The 18,269-nt window shown below is 25.6% G+C and overlaps 1 protein-coding gene across 1 annotated transcript in view; it reads left to right on the top strand.

Annotated features, from left to right (window-relative positions):
• The window catches only part of LOC113555952 (serine/threonine-protein kinase pakA-like), a 199,210-nt gene that overhangs the window by 157,404 nt on the left and 23,537 nt on the right, over window positions 1-18,269 (top strand). The window contains exons 7-8 of the mRNA XM_026960600.1: window positions 4,093-4,380; window positions 10,186-10,454. Coding sequence (XP_026816401.1) covers window positions 4,093-4,380; window positions 10,186-10,454 — 557 coding nt within the window. The remainder of the gene's footprint in view (window positions 1-4,092; window positions 4,381-10,185; window positions 10,455-18,269) is intronic.

Consider the following 18,269-nt stretch of genomic DNA (forward strand, 5'->3'; position numbering starts at 1 on the left):
ATTAAAGACACATTTTATTAAGTTAAAGTTGAATTTAATTTGAATGAATATTATAAAAGATTATTATTAAGCATTATAAAATGAAATTGAATAATATTTGTGTTAGAGGTGGTTAGTTTCACAATATGATTTTGAGATGAATATGAATTGAATTTTCTAAACGTATCATTCTACAGAATATCTTTACCTTTTCATAAAACAATAAGAATGGATAGCGTAATGGAAAATCATTTCAGAATCGAGTTCACAATAAAGACTACGGTGAGTTCTTGAAAACAACACTGCTATTTTCTCGTTTGAAATTGGTATGATAAAAACAGTAAAAGCCCCCCCTTTCTCACAATTACTATGTTCATCGGGTGGGTTGCAAATTCGTTTTATGATCCATAAAACAACCTTTGTAAAACGCTATATAGAATCATTTTTCTTATTATTGAGTTTTATGTTGTTAACGGTGTACATTTCAATTTTTGATTGTTAGCTATAACATAATTGGTTTTACGTTTACAATTGTATTATTTTTTTCACCGAGTCGCAATGCTAGAATTGTATTCATCATCATTAATATTATTAAAACAATTATATTTTTTGTCGTAAAAAAATGAAATGAATAAAAAATTACTAGTGTTTTTGATAAATTCACAAATCACAAAAATTGTATAATATTTCTAATTTCTAGTGGTTAAATAAGAAACATCTGTGTTTTTCGGGTCTGTACCTTGATTGACAAAAAAAAAAAAGAAAAAAATATTTTTTACACTTGAAATATGTTTACCTATTATTAATTTCAAATATTAATATGATCGTTAACTTAATTCTTTGGTAGTAAATATAATATATCATTCTAAAAGATGGATATAATTATAAATATCATGTGTGCGAGAGGGATGTCTAAAATATAAATTATATTTAATCTTTATAATTTTCTGACCTATGGCATATGAAATAATGTACTGACAAGAAGTCTAAACATATTTTTTATTGTTATTTTTGGGATACAAACCATTATGTTTGACTCAATATACCTACCTTGAATCATTTTATATTTATTTGAAGTTTAAATATAATATTATATAATATACATTTTATAATACTATATCAGTTGATTCATTTTGATTGCTTTATGCGGAATACAATATTTCTACGTTTTGTACAAGATGCACGCTCTTTTAAAATAAGACATCAAAGTGACGTATTGTAACAACGTCCACCCGAATATATTAAAAACGTCAGTTTCTGGGAAAAAATATAAATAAATAAATACCAATTTTCGAACAAATGACGAACACCTTTGACAGCTTTATAAATATTATATTTTCTATAAATATTATTGGGAAAGCTCGCTGAGACACTTTCATTTATTATTATTTTACGTGTGCACGTTATTGGGTGTACTCGTCAACATACAAAGAGCTAAAATATTCATGGCGACGCAGATTTTATGGCATAATAGGGTAAGTTTGAATGAACACAACAACGCTCCCTTTCTCCGATCTGCAGGCGCTAAGTTAATGGGTACAGTATATTAAATCGATGAGAGTCTGTAAATGAACTGAGACCTATTAACTCGGCGTTGGATAACTGTGTAAAATACATTAACCACTAGGAACATTGAAGTGTATAGACAAAAGTATATCGGTATTACATTGTTTTGTTATTTTTCAGAAATAAAACTATATATATCAAACTCTAGTATGAGGTTGGTTGTGTTACAAACAGGTACATTTTATAAGCTATAAATATTTCATTCTAAATTAAGAAAATATAATATACTCGTACGTCATATACAATAAGAATTTTGGATCGACGAATTTACATTTTATCACAGTCAAGAAAGACTTGAATCCTCTCATCATAGGCACTTCAGGCGTTTTTTAATATAAATTAAAAATTGTACATAGAAAGCAGATTATAAATAGAGTGTATGGTACTATCCATTCTTTTTTTTTTTTGATATTAATGACTGTTCAATACCTTTAGATGTCTCTCTGTAGTATAACACATATTTTTACCCTATACAGACGTGTCTAGTGTCCACGTGATGATTTATTGTTATTATACAAACGACATTATACATTTGTGCGAATATACGACGTTTTTTCTCGCAACAAAATATTCTTTATACAAAATCATTCAAAGTTTATCGTATTGGATACTTCACCGTGTATAATAAAACAGCTGAAAACAAATTTCATTGGTTATTCAATATTTTGGGGGTTTTTCTTTCCTATTTGGCGTTTTCAAGACTGCTCGACATTCCCACGGGATTGTGTTGTCAATATGAAAGAGCGACAGGGTCATTTCAAAATTTCTAAAGCTATAATCGAAACGAATAAAAATTCAGTATATTCGCGTTTTAAAATAGTTGAGATAAATGAAACAAAATATTTTTTCCAACACATATAGTTATGTTCGGCGAAGAATTGAGTTATCAAACGTAGAATAAAATAATACCTAATATAGAATTTATTATAAACACGCAATGGAGTACCATAATAATATAATACAATATAACATGGACTACAGAATGTTGGTTAAAATAAAAATATTGATGTTATACGATACAATATATTAAAATACCAACTTAACTATTGCAAAATACCGTGACGTTTATATTCTGAATTTACCTTTCATGATTGCTGTTAGTTTAAATTTCCTCTTTTTAAATCGTAAATTGTTGAGTAAATATGAATAATGGCATTATATTATTTATGATTTACTCGGTTTTTTTTTTTTTTCAATGTTTACAAAATTAATGTACTAAAAAAATGCAAAGTATACATAAAATCATATACATGTATATAATATTAGAAAAACGGAATGATTAAATAAGAATATATTATAGTAAAATACATGGTTTTGGCAATACAATAGTTTTAAAACATGTATGATATTGTGTATAATAAATCAAATTGTTATTGATCATCTGTTGACAGATTTTTAATTGACAACGTAATTTTAAATTTATTTAATCAATTACCTACTGCAGTACTTTATCGTCATTACTTTCCATTTATATGAATAACTGAAATATCATAGACCCGTTTATAGTCTTTTACAGTAATGTGATAAAGCCTAATGGTTTTCCAATGATGATGAGTATATTATTTGATATCTAGGTAACCACATTTTAGACTTTTAGAGTATTAGTACTTTCAAAGTGCTCTGTGGTATGTATAAAATTGATCGGAAATTAAATTTAAATTGTATTTCGTGTGTATCAAAATTGCTAACTTCCATTACTATTTATGAGCAAAGTGCAAAATTGAAAAAAAAAACGAATCTACGGTAAAATAAAACGATGTATCAAATTGAGTACCAATTGGTATATTTTTAAGATAAAAAGTTAAAACAATTCGAATTTAAAATGAATCCACGTACACGATCACTAAAATAATAACATTTTATAAATCGATCTAACCTTTGGTGACATATAGTACACGACGAAGATCTACAACCAATTGCTACCAACTACGTATAAACCTTCTAAAAGATGCGTTTCGGTTTTCAACAAATTGTCTGTCAATCTGACATCAATACAATGTCACTGTTACAAGCACATTTTATTCAAAAGAACATAAGATAATTTCCATACATCTCCATACACGGAATAATCACTTGTTAATTTTTATACATAGGAGACTATAATATTTATAGATTTATAAATTTTTATTGGTTTATAAAAATAATATAAATTATATAGTATTATTATGCATTATAGTCATTCACGCTCGATCGTAAATTGACAATAACTTTTGATGAGTTTATTTAGCTTATTTTATTGATGTGATTTAAATTACAACGAATTAATGGAAATTGTTTGAGGATAATTCATAATTTTACGGTTGAATATTCAATGTCGTCGACATTTGAACATAAAATACTAATAAAAAATTAATGTGACGTTATCTACAACTTTTTTTTCAGTAAAAAAAAAATGAACAATATCGTAATATTAAATATTTATGTCTATTTTAATAAATTAAAAAATATAACTATGAATGGTCTATTATTTCTGTAGCACATAGCCATAGTTTCATTGACTCTAATGCAGTTCCATAAACTTAAAGCATTTTAATCGTATTTTTTTAGGTATGGAAGTCCTCATCATAGTCGATCACAGAGTGTTCGGACGCCTGGCAGCAAAAGCACGGTACAATTGCAATTGGGACCCAACGGCATACCCAAAAACCGTTCCAACCAACTAACCTTGCCACAACAAAGGTCTAGAGTTGCTAGTATGCCAAATACTGGTGTCGAAGAAGAATACTATCGAATCCGTCAGTTTTCAATCTCTGGTAAAGGGATTATCAACCGAGGGGATTCGCTAAAAAGTCGAAGATCAAAATCTAACAACAGTGTCGCATCCAGTAATTCCAGGTAAGTTAAATTGAATTAATTTAAAAGTATACTTAAATTTTCAATATCGGTACATTAGAGAAGCCTTTGGAGACATGAAGATTAAACACTGATGATAACCTTGAGGTCACTAAAGCCACTATGTTTCCTTTTTTTATGGATTTTATTAAAAAAATTAAGTTTATTCTGATAAATGAAAATTTATTATCTAAATTACTAAAAATGTATTTTTACACTATGATAAATAGTCTTTCTTCTAAATATGAGAAAGTATTTCTGTGTAAAATAATAATTTTTGTAATTCGTAAACAAAATTTTGCGTTTTGTGACAATTTTATAATTTCCATATGGGGCCATTCAAACATTCTTCCTATAAAATAATAATGTCCCTATTCGACTCTGATAAAATATGGTCAATATATTGTAATTGTCAGTGCAAATTATTGTTATCGACCTGAACAAATTTTATTCTTGAAATAATAAGTATATTTTTAATAATAAAACCACACGCTTTTCAAAGATCAGTATAAACAGTAATTATAATGTCTTATAATTTTAATACATCTTAGATATTCAACTGCTAATCCTTATATGTGACAGGTTTATTTTGATTTCTTCAAACTTTTAATAATTTATTATGTTTGCCTTTTATGTACTTTTTTTTATTCTTCATCCATCTTTCCCGATTATACGGGGTCGACCACACTTAATCCATATCCACATAGGATTCTCTCCTCAATATTCTTTTTAGTTATTCAAGTTTTAAAATAAAATTAAAACAGCTTTTTTTGCTGATTTAAATATAATATGCATTTTTTAATAACGTTGTAAACACAACTTAATGTATAAAATTATAAACATGGATATTCTTTATAATAATATATTATACATTCTTTCCTGGCCAATTAAAAATATAAATGTTATAAGTATTGTATAGGCGTAGAAATCGAGTGTAAGATTTAATTTATCGTTTGAAATATCAATTATTATAAAATATATTTTATCAATGACGTATTATAAACATTATTCAGTTTTTATTAAATAGTTAAAGAATAATTTATGCACGATATGCAAACGATTATTCCTTACAAGCTTATTATAATATAGTTTCACTTAAATATTATTAATGGATCACTTAATATTACAAGAAGCAATGTTCAATTTTAAACATGTATTATATTTATATAATTAAGTTCACGTTTTTACATAATTAACTGCTTGGTAAATGTTTACAAAATTTGATTTTTTTTTAATGTTAAAGTTTCAACGCATATGAATTACAAATTACAAAAATTTAATGATAATATATTAAAATATTTCACTATAAAAAAACTTGATTAATTGGTAGAACTATTATAAAATATACGAACATCCTAATAAAACTTTTGTTTATAACTTATGGCACAGTCAAAAGCTCGTAATTTTGTTTAGGCATTTGATAACACAAAAACCATTGGTCCTTATCCTTTGTATATTAATTGCCCAATCAGAATGTTTATTGTGATTTTATTATTATTAGGATGCTGTATAATGTAGTGACGTCTGTTTTTATTGCACTACGATTGCGAACCACATTGTGGCCAAATCACTATTATTCAAAATCTTTGATTCTGGTGTTACGCGTTTGAATTTTTTATTATTATTATTATTATTATTATTTGATTAATTGTGTCAATAAACTTAATGTTTTTAGTTTTTACAGTGCTATATAAAATACATAATAAAATATCTTATTTATCAATCGTCTAGTTGGTCTTCCTGATCTCCCAAGAAGATATCACGAGATAGGGTTGGTTTTAATCTTTACTTAGAGGTTATTTTGGTGATTTTATTTTTATTCGGTCTGCCATTATTAATTTATTTGCCACTGCAGCAACCTATACTGTTCCTTTTGTAGGTTAAGTTTGGTTAAAAGCTCAGTCTTGTTATTGACATATATCACAGCAAAGAACATTTCATCTGGTAGATTTTAAACGTGTTTTAATGAGAGGAACAGATGTTTATATATTTTTTGTTAATATGGGTTTTTCAGGTTTATTTTTCTTTTAGGTGTATCCCCAAGTATTTTACTAAGGCTGCAACTTTGTTTGAAATTTGAATGCCGTTCGTTGAGTATCTTGTACTGAGAAATAAATTAAATCATATATTTCTCTTGTTTGACTGAATTTAATAATAAAAAAATACAGAAGTGATTGCCATGTCATAATTATTGTGGCCGTTCAATAATTTAAATTTTCAACAATCTTTTTTAAAATACTTATAACATTTGATAAGTAATCAAGATATACCAGTGAAATTTTTGGTACAAATTGTCATTAGATACGACATAATAAATAAAAAACACTAAAGCACACCAAATCACTAACCACGATTCGAGTTGCACATTTTGTACTAGAAGTTAAACTCATTGTCCAAAATAATTGTAATAATGTTAAATCTATAAAGTTCAGACAAATTCGAAAATTCAATTAAATTGGTTTGTAATTTGCATTAGGTACCCACGAATATGTATATTATATGAGAATGCTAAGGAACCTATATCGTTATATATTATTTTCATTATATTATTTAATAAAAACAAAAATAAATTAAGTACAAATATTTTTCTGATACAATTTGTTTCTGTCTATTTCAATGTATTATAATAACTGTTACATTCATTTTCCAAAATATAAAATTAACTAACAAAACAGTATACAAAATATTTGAATAAAGTCAGCGAAACTTTAAGACTTTTAAATGAATAAAAAGCGTTTAAATATTTTAAAAATTAACTTTCATTAAAAAAAACACTTAAAATCTTTACGTTTAAGAACATTGATGCTTAAGTAAACGAAGTCACTCTATCCTTTTACATTTAGTCAATGTTTAATATGTTACATGGTGGTTATTTTATTCAAATTTTTATTCTGTCTTATATTTTAAAGGCTTATGTTATTATTAATTTAAGCATATAAATTGTAATATCCATAACCATCATATTATTTTTGCAAAATTTTATCATTTTAGTATTTTTAACATAAATATATTATAGCTTTGGCAGGTGTTGAATAACAAATGCCTTTTCTTTTTCATCTATTTCACATTTCCACGAAATAATTTAAAATTTAATACAATAAAAATGATTTAATTACCATTCGTATACTTTACGACTTAACTCTTAAAACAGGTGTAATTTAGAGCTATTCATTACAATTCTCTCTGTGACTGGGTGACAGTTATAAATATTAATTTTTTCATTTTTACCGCAGTTGGTACCAACGAAGACCAAATTTAATTCAATATTTTATATTTCGTTATTAATTGTATTTAATTATCTAATATTTCAAGTTGTTAAAATTACTTATTAATTGCATATAATATTATATTAAATAAATACAATACTGTACATATTTATAATATATTATTTAAAATGCAAAAACATTTATCGAATGCTTATTATAAATGTATTATATTTAACTACAGTTTAACATAAAATAATACAACTGGATTATAACCATCAGGACCAGAAATCTTTTTTAAAGGATGCAGTAAATTACGTCCATTAATAGTGAAATTTTACTGGATTTATTAAAAATTAATTTAAGCAATCGCTAATCGCTAAACTGATAAATTATAACAATTTTAAATACCTGCATCATATAAAATGTAAATAATAAACATAATTATTCAGAATACTAATGATAATATATTAGTTGATACGTAAATTTTCATGCAGATTCTCTAAAATAGTGATTTATAAACTAGTATTTTCCTACCCGAACACAATTCTTTGCTACTTAAAGATGCGGTATAGTTTCAACATTCAATAAACGCTTTATACTTTCCAATAACAAATAATTTTAGGTCCGTGAAAAATAAACTTCATAGACCAAATTAACATTAAAATATTTACAGTAAATATTAAAATTTATGTTTACATATTTTTTTCTTATTGTTATTTCATTCCAAAAAAGTTATAATTTAAATATTTTTGTAGCTTAAAATATTGTAATATTTTTAAAATGTTTTTTTTTTCAATAATATTTTTGTTTTGATAAAAATATATTGCATAAACTTATAGATACAATACAAAATAAGAATCGGTATTTGTTCATCGTTCATTCAACGATTTTAACAGGTCTGAGATTGGCTTGATTTTGATCAAGTCAATTTACGAATCGAGTGGCTTATTTGTAATAAACCACTCGATTCGTAAATACACAATTCCCTTTTTTTTTAACAAATTCTATACAAATAAAAAAATATATTAATATAAAAACCGAATAAATACAATATTTTTTTTATAAAATAATCATGTTTTAAAAAAATATCGCAGATATTACTATAAAGCTAAAAAAAATCCAATTAGAAAATTAATTAAAAAAATGAAAGGCAATCATTTTAAATTCAAATTTTTATATAAAAAAGTAATGCCATTAATCTGAACAACGTAAATACATAATAATTACCTATTAATCTATTCAAAACTAAATATTCTGATTTTAGATTTATCATATTTCCAAAAAAACTTTTCGTTTGTTTAAATACATATACCTAACAAATAACAACAAAACATAAACTTTTCAAAATACATTTCAGTAATTTGTCCCACATGGCCACATTTAATAAATAAATGTGTCGTAGCACTACATACAACTATTTAGTATATTTTATTTAAACATAATATAGAGAATTATAATTCGTATTGGTACAATGTTTTCCCATATAAACATGATATATAGCTGGATAAAAGCAAGGTAATGAGCTACATGCACATGTACTGTGATATATCTAAATTAAACAGAAAAACCTTTCTGTTTTCACAATAATATTTAATTTTAAATGAGTTTAATATGAATTAACACATTAACATAAATAAACTACATATATATATATATATATATATTCTTAATATTTTTTAATTTTAATTTAGAATTTGTACAATCTTTAAATATTTTTTTATTTTACATTTAATCTAACATTAAACACGAAAATAAAATATTTAAAGCACATGAGTATTCAAAAATTAGAATCTGAAATTATTTATCGTTTCAAAATCGCATTTTCAATTATTACATTTATCCGACACCTAATAACTGAAGTGAGTTTATATACTCAAAAACCACTTAAATTGTTTATTTTTTTTTTAAAAAGTTATCAAACTATTACTTTTTACTATTTTTTTTATAGTTATTTCAGTGAAAAGTAATTACTCAGCGAAATTGCAACCATTATAAAAATAAATTCTTTTACGGCGAGATAATCTGACATTACCAAATGTATTAAATTCGGATATGACACTACCACAGGCTACATTTGGACACGCATTACTATCTAGACTTTATTCGCCCACAAAAGTCACTAACTAAATAAAGTATATCGAAATTGAACGAAAAATACTATACATATATTTTTAAAATGACTGACCACTCATTTTTATTAAATTGACAATGTGATTTCACATTTTTGACGAATGGTTATAGTTATTTCTGTCACACAATAATATCATTATTAAACAACTGAGTCTCTTAAATTATTATGCCCAGCAGTCGTTTTCTCCGTAAATGTATGCGCGTTATTGAAAACACTTTATTTACACTTGATTACAACACGTCATATTTTTTACTGCTATTTATCATAATCGTTGTTTAAAAAAAAAACAGAAGTTAAAAAAACATTATCTAAACATATTTGATTTCACATTCCAAATTTACAATAATAATATTAAGGTACCTATTATAAAAACAATATAGTCACCCGGTCGTTTTCGTCGAAAACTTAATGTCTTCGCCCTCCTTCTCCTCCACCACGACGATATAAAAATAACAGTGTCTGCTCTTTCAGCACCGAACACTTGACGACTTCCAACTACACGGTAATCGGCGTGGGCTATGGAGCTGCAGGCGTTGGCGGCGGTGGCTCCTACCCGGGCTCGGCGAGAACCAGTGCCGGCACGTCGTTGGCGTCTTCCAGGGAGTCCAGTTGCGCCAGTTGCCCGGGCATCACACAGCCGTTCCGCATAGCCATGTTGGGAGCCACGGGCGTCGGCAAGACGTCGCTGGTGTGTCAGTTCATGACATCCGAGTCACTGCACATTTACGACGCTTCCATAGGTGAGTGCGCATTCTCGTCATCGGTAACCCCGTCGGTAACCGGGTTACGGGTGTCTAAAGGGGTGTTATACCACGTAAAACCGCCACCGAAGACTGTGGCGGCGAACGCGTTGTGCCCTGGAATACACGAGACTAGTCTTTCAAGCTATAGGATAACGAGGTAATACTAGTAATCTAGAAAGCTATAATAGTAATTTTAGCTTCGTGTAAATAGGGCTACCTTTGTTTTTAAGCTAGCAAGCTAGTGAATATTCTAGTGAGCTAGCGTGTCAAGCCAGTCTGGTCTAATAGGATTGCGTTATATATTTTTTTTGTGCTATTTTCTTCCAAACCAGGATAGTAAGCCAGGATATGCGTTGGGAATAGCTAGTTTGCTATTATCCTAGCTTGAAAAACTATCATCGTGTATTCCGAGCATTATGATAAATATTACGTTCTTAGTGCAATCGACCGTTCGTTTTTCTCGCAGCTATCGTAATATTATTACGTATACAATCATCAACGGTATCATTGAGAGGAAAAACGATTTTATTATTATTATTATTATTATTATTCAATTATTCGGTCGGTTAGTGAGAAAAAAATAGTAAATAATTATACCGTAGGTTACTCGTCTCTTTGATGCCTATAAAACCTATTACGATGCTTTCCCCGCCGAACGTTAAGGTAATCGACTACTCGTTTTATACACGATAAATAATACCTAATTGACATGGGAGTATTGACTTTCGTCTGATAATGATACTTGAAAGGTTCATTTTGTTCATGAAAATTGTTATCGTTTTCCTTTGACAAACTGCAGGCACAAAATAATCATTGAATGGTTATTTAAGTATTACCTATAACATTGTGATTACGCTCACTTATAGCTGTATAAGACATCGTTTGTTATTTAAATAATAATAAATCTTCACTTCGATACCTACTTAAAAGTTAAAATACTGATGTTGGTGCTTCGATAAAACTCTGTTTACTAAACTTCATTGGTAATTATTTATTATTATCAGACTTCAATCAAATATATTAATCAAAAATTCAAATATATATCCATGAATTGTTTAATGCGTGATTTATCAAATTAAAAAAACTTATAAAAAAAGTATACTTTTATTATTAATTGGTATAATATTATAATAATATTCTGGATGTTTAGCTGTTATATTGAAAACGATACATATTGACCGATGTATAAATATATTTTAACAGTGGTAAACGATAATTGTAATGTAATTTAAATGAATTTAATACAGTATTCCATATAATGGTAGATTGCATTATGACATTACGGTTAAAAACGTCTTATCGATAATATGTCAAGCATAAAATAAAATGGTTTAAAATTTGACTAGTTCATCTAATGAGCACTATAATTTCGATTAAAAAGTTCCATTATTTATTTTGTTCATTTCTCTACATATTACATATTATTAAATATAAATATTCGTCTTTCATATTTTTCACAGTTAAAACTTAAAAATGATAGATTTTTCAGTTATATAATAACATTAAACATAATATACATTTATTTCAGATTTCAACACCTGCGTGTGTATGTGTTTTTCACTCATACATTTCTAAATAACACTCTAAATGATGATAAAACATAAATAAACAAACAATTTCATTGTATGTATTATCGGATTTCAGTATCTCTAAAATAGTAGATTATAAAATTTCATCTAGAAATCTTGAGTAATTATAATTTATTCAGTTATTATTAAGTAGAATGTATTATATTATCAAAAACGTTTAATTTTTAAATATTATTACATTTATAACAGAATAGTACCTATACTAATTTAAAGCAATAATATTAAATGATCAATTTGTTCAAATATAATTTGTATTGCACTGTTCATTATATTTTAATGCGGATTCACACAAAAAACGCCAACTTAAGTTTAAAAATCATAGAATTAAAAAGTAAACATAGAAAAATGACAATACTTAATTATTTTATATTTGTTTATAATTGATTTTTTCTTAGACAAAATGCTTGAAACAACGATATTTCATATTAAATAAATATCAATGATTTCCAATTTTGCTTTATTATTTTCCTACACAAGTTGAAAAAAATACATAATTTTGCAATTGTTAGCTATACATATAAAAAAAACCTTGTAATCTATAGCCAACTGATTTATAAAAATTTGATAATCTCATAGATTACCTACATTATTTACGTTTAAACAATTATTAATTATCATACACAACATACAATCAAACATAAACGTTTACAAAACAATTAAAAATAAATTAAAAGTTAACGGTGAAGTACCTATTATATATTATTGCGTTGATAAAAATTCACAATGAATAATCTATTTATATATCTGAAAAAAAAATCACTAATGCATTTATATTTAATACAATATATATTACACAGCTGCGCATTAAAAAAAAATATTAGGATAATCAAAATAAATATTTGCAATAGTCGAAATATTTAACCTATCTTTAACTATAAGTACTTATATTAATTTTAAATAAAAAATACTGTATTAAATTTAAAAAAAAATTATCTGTAACTAATGAACCATTCTCTATTACTATTAATTTGAAAAATCTTAAACGTTGAAAATAAAGTCTTTGATTCTTTTTAAATTTAAATTAATAATTTCTTTTTTTTTTTTTAATTACATTTTCTTTCTTTAATGTAAATGTCAAAGCGTTTTAAAGATAATAAGTAAAATTTGTGTTTTATTTGATTTTTTAAGTTTTTTTCCTAAGACACCGTTTTCTAGTAATAAGATGTTCAATAATTATTTATTTATATATTATATTTTATCTTATTTTTAACGAAATTGTGTATCTAATTATAATATTTTAATATTATTGAAAAATTTGATTTTTTATATTTTTGCACGTGTGAAAACATATAACATATTTTATGTAAATATCTTTAATCTTAAAGATTAAAGCTTCAGAGCATATTTAGAACTAATATTTATATGATCTATATTTAAATTCATTTTTCATTTTTTATAATATTTAAATTTAATCTAATGCATTGACCTATTATATTAACTGATAAACTGTTTTTTTAGTTTTATAACTAATATTAAAATTTAAAAGACAGTATTCTCTTAAACTTCGACATGTTTATATATTATAGGTACATGTCATATATTTAATTTACTATATTATTACTTATCCGGAAAACGACAATGTGAGAGGCGCTGATAGAGATGGTTGTACAGAATAAAACAAAACATAAGAGTGGATGATGAATTCTAGAAGACTCCGTAGATGGAGGAAGCTGATAGAGATGGATAAGTTTGGTTGAAGAGCCTCAAAAGCATGTACAGTCATAATAATTACTCTTCAACTTGAAAATACTATATACTGTGGAAACAAAAAATTCATATTATAAGTAGTATACGAAAACCTATTCTGAAGTTTTGTCGTAGAACAAGTTTATTATTATTCTATAAAATTAATCTAATTAAAGTTAAAGTATACAATCGAATCCTTAGTGAATAAAAGTTTCTATAATCAAACAGCTGATTAATAAAATAGAACAAATGTAATTATTTGTACTATTCCATGTACTTATTAAATTTTATATTCGATATTGAACTTTTTCTGTAATTGCAAACTCGTTAAACACTCATACATTTAATACAACCAAATTCTTTATTAGATTATTACCGTAATCATATGATTTATGATAATCGATTATTGTCAGCCCGACTCTAATCCTCCAACAGATTATAGCATATTATGAAAAATTAGTATGGAGGTTATCTATAAAGTGAACAGAGTTTAAGTTTTATATCGAGTGATTCACTAAAATTTAAACACAAGTCGTTATTGATAAAGAAAAAATAATCTAAATTATTATTATTGTTCAGATTTATAACACTCTTAAGTAAGGATGCTAAAAGTGTTTTATTACTTTTACCCATTATAAGGTCAGCCATTAATAAAAGTCCTAAAGAGGAACAGAGATGTTATAGATAAGGTTTTTTATGAGGAACTTAGTAAGCCTAATACCCACCAATTTTTATAAATCCTAACTGGAGAATGACACGCAAAGTTACATGGATAATCATCCACCCATCCATCTATGTACTACGCCCACATTCGATGAACATTCCACTATACATTGCAGGCATTACATGCTTTCAAACCAAACCACTCCATCACAGGCGATCTTTTAAAAGTTAAAAAGCGTGTCCGTGTTATTAGTTTTTTAAGATATATTTATATACATAATATGTATATGGTTAAAAGTATTGAATAACAGTATTATATTATATACCTTCATATATGTATAATATATATGTGTGTGTGTGTGTGTGTGTGTGTGTTAATACAATGACATACATACCTACAAATATTGATTTTGGTTTTTAACCCGGAACTTGTTTAATTCTTTTTTTAAATCTATTATCTATATTCTATACACATACTTTAAGAATGTGTTATTTTTACTAAGATTTTATTGACATTGATTCCAAATTATCATGTTAACCTCAACAATTAAAAATACAAATTAGTTATTAAATAAAATATAATTTCGGATAATCCTTTTAAGTGTTACCAAAAATACTAAAAATTAAATAAATTAGATCGTTTTTATAGACATTTGAAATTTAAATTTAAATAATATTCGATATTTTATCGAAGAATATTGATTTTATTTATTTTGTTGTAATTTAAAAGTACTGTTCACGAAGATTTAAAACGATTACGCATATTATTATATTTTATATACCTACTAAATTACATTTAGATTAATTTTATGCAATTACTTATATTTATAGTTTATACGGATATAATAATAAGGTACATATTTTATCTATTACTGTATAGCAGAATGTTTACTAAAGTTTTATTATTCTAATTATTTTTTTTAATTTTAAAGTTTTTATATAATAGCAAGCATTTTTAACTTCCAAACAAAATATTTTTCTGGGAATTTTAATACACAAAATCTTTATTCAAACGAATTGTAAGTTATAAATATTTTTAAATGGAAATTAACAAAGTAGAAGATCAATATTTTTCTAGATAGGCCAGTGCCGCTCGTTTTAATTTAGATAAGCTTTAAATACTTATAAATAAATAATTATTTTTTTATATAGGTATTGAAATTTTCTGAAAAATATTCCGCTTTGGGATATGTATCTAATTAAAAAGATGTAGTTTCGTTATAAAATAATCGCTTAAAAAAATACAACGACATAAATATAGTTTTAGTTTTTTAAACATGTTTTCAAAATATTTTCAAAAACGTTATAGTATTCGAGGAAATTAATATTTATATTTTAACAATATGTTTAAATTTTAAATCAGAAACTTGATATTATTACTTAAAATAAATAATAGTTGACATGTAGGTTTATTATAATGATGTAATAAACACGGTAACGGATAAGATAAGAGTAATCTGTTGCAAAAATAGAAAAATAAAACAAGATTTTCTGTGGGTATGATTTATTTTTTAAATAATTCAGAAACCTTAAGGTGGTGTCTTTAGAAAGAACTATCTAGGTAGTTTATCTGATTTATTAGCGGCAATATTTAAACGGAGGTCGGTGTTTGTGAACCTCGGATATGTGTATATTTTAAAAACAAAACAGCCACAAACTATATCTCCCTCTCGAACAGTAAATATACCCGTAATTTTCATTTAACACTTTCCAAGAAGGAAAGTAATTTTCCTATACTAACGTTTGAGCTATTTTAATAAAAACATAACATACACGTATTTCCTTTTCAGTCATTCAATATTCATTTGCCATTATGACTTTCCAGAAAAATATATTATATTATTTATATTACTTCGATTTCTGCTTATAGAATTCAGTATACTTAAATACATGGTGAAAAGTACAATTTTTTTATAAATCTGAACACTTACGAGTATAAAAGAGTATATGTACCAAATACATTATATAAAATAAAACATGTTTTATTTTAAGGAAAAAATAATCTAATTCTCTAACCAAATAATATAAAGTATAAATGATAAATATTTACATGATCCAAACAACTTTCGGACTTCTAACGTTATAATAAAGTTATCAAGTCACGTGTCGATATAATTATTTTCTATTTTAAAAATATAAACTGTTAAAAAATGTATGATTAGATAAATTATCAAAATGTATGAACCTACCTAGGTAGTTCTCTCGCCATAAATGGATTAAAATGATTGTTACGAAGTTTAGAATAAACAGCATACATATTATAACAATCTCATGCTAAAAGTTGAGGACGAGAGAAATTTTGTAGCTTTGTAACATAAAATGAGAATATATGCTGAGCCGACAGCCGCTGTTTTTCCATCATTAGCCATCTCTTTTCGTAAGGACTAGTTATAAAATCGGTATGTTGTCTAAATAATTTCCAGTAAATCGGACGTTTAAACCATTATGTTACGCCTTGCACATTATTATATTATATCATATATGATACAACTACGATAAAAAAAATAGCGCGCACGCCTACTGATTTTACATAGGTAATACCTACACCTAATCGACATAACGTAACCGCACCAACCCTCTAATGGTTGCTTCCCAAAGGATTGGATGATCCGTCTACGCGTGCACGGGGTTACCGCATATCTTTTGTACTATTATTGTGTATCTATCTATATAAAAGTGATCATATTTTATGTCCGTGTACACGTCACAGGCATATCCTTTTGAAACAATTTAATACCGAAGAATAGGATATGAATATTTACACTCTACTACACACCATGCACTATTTAATAACGTAGAAATACATTATAGTAATATGTAAAAAAAAAAATAATAATAATAATAAATAAATAAAACGTTACAATAGGGAAAATTTAGGAAAAAAACGTTGAAATATAGGGATGATTAAAACAGAAAAATGTGACTAAAAACATACTATGAATTTAAAAAAACATAAATGTAATTCATTATATTCAACAAGATTATGAACAAATATAATTTCATTTCCTTTTTATGTGTGTAATAGATATATTCTTTATATTAAATAAAAAAAAAATAGATTTTAGTATAGTATATTCCAAACTAATATACTAATAAACTACTATGGGTCGATTTTTACGCGATTTTCGTAAAATAGTCTACGTTATCCGCAGAAACTATATAGCCATTTAAATCATCCGATAGTTTCACTACCACCCTAAAACTAGTTATATATTTATACAAAAATAAATAAAATAGTTTAAAAATGGGTAAATATCTATTAAGTTTAAATTTAATGGAGTTTATGACAGGTGTGAGGTAAATCCATGGTCAACCAAATTAACATGAATACATTTTTTACAGGCGACGAAATGCATGAAGATAGATCTTATAATAATATAGTATATTGTTATTTTTTTTTTTAATATAAAATATTATTTTCTCTATTATATTATACTGAATTATCTTACCCGTCAAAAGTGTAAAATATGTAGGTTTATTTAAACGCTTTCACCTTCAAGTAGAAATTATCTACTATTTAAATCAAAGAACATTTTTATTTTGTTTCATTCATAAAAATACCTAGTATATTTCATAATTTTTTTGTTGAGATTATTCCATTTATATGTGTCCATTTAAAACTAAAATATTATACACTATTAAATTTATTATTTTTAACGATCTTAAAATATTTTCAAGCCAAATTATATAGCTCATATTTTAATATTATATAATTATTTATAATTTATTATAAATAAAATCTAAATAATTATTAATTATATTTGTATAATTTTCAAACTATATACCATTAAACCACGAAGTCTATTTATATATGATTAAAAGTCTGATTTTCAAAAATTCCAACAATACCAGTGAAGATTTAAGTTATTATTAT

This window comes from Rhopalosiphum maidis, chromosome 1 (assembly GCF_003676215.2).
Source record: "Rhopalosiphum maidis isolate BTI-1 chromosome 1, ASM367621v3, whole genome shotgun sequence".
Taxonomy (NCBI): domain Eukaryota; kingdom Metazoa; phylum Arthropoda; class Insecta; order Hemiptera; family Aphididae; genus Rhopalosiphum; species Rhopalosiphum maidis.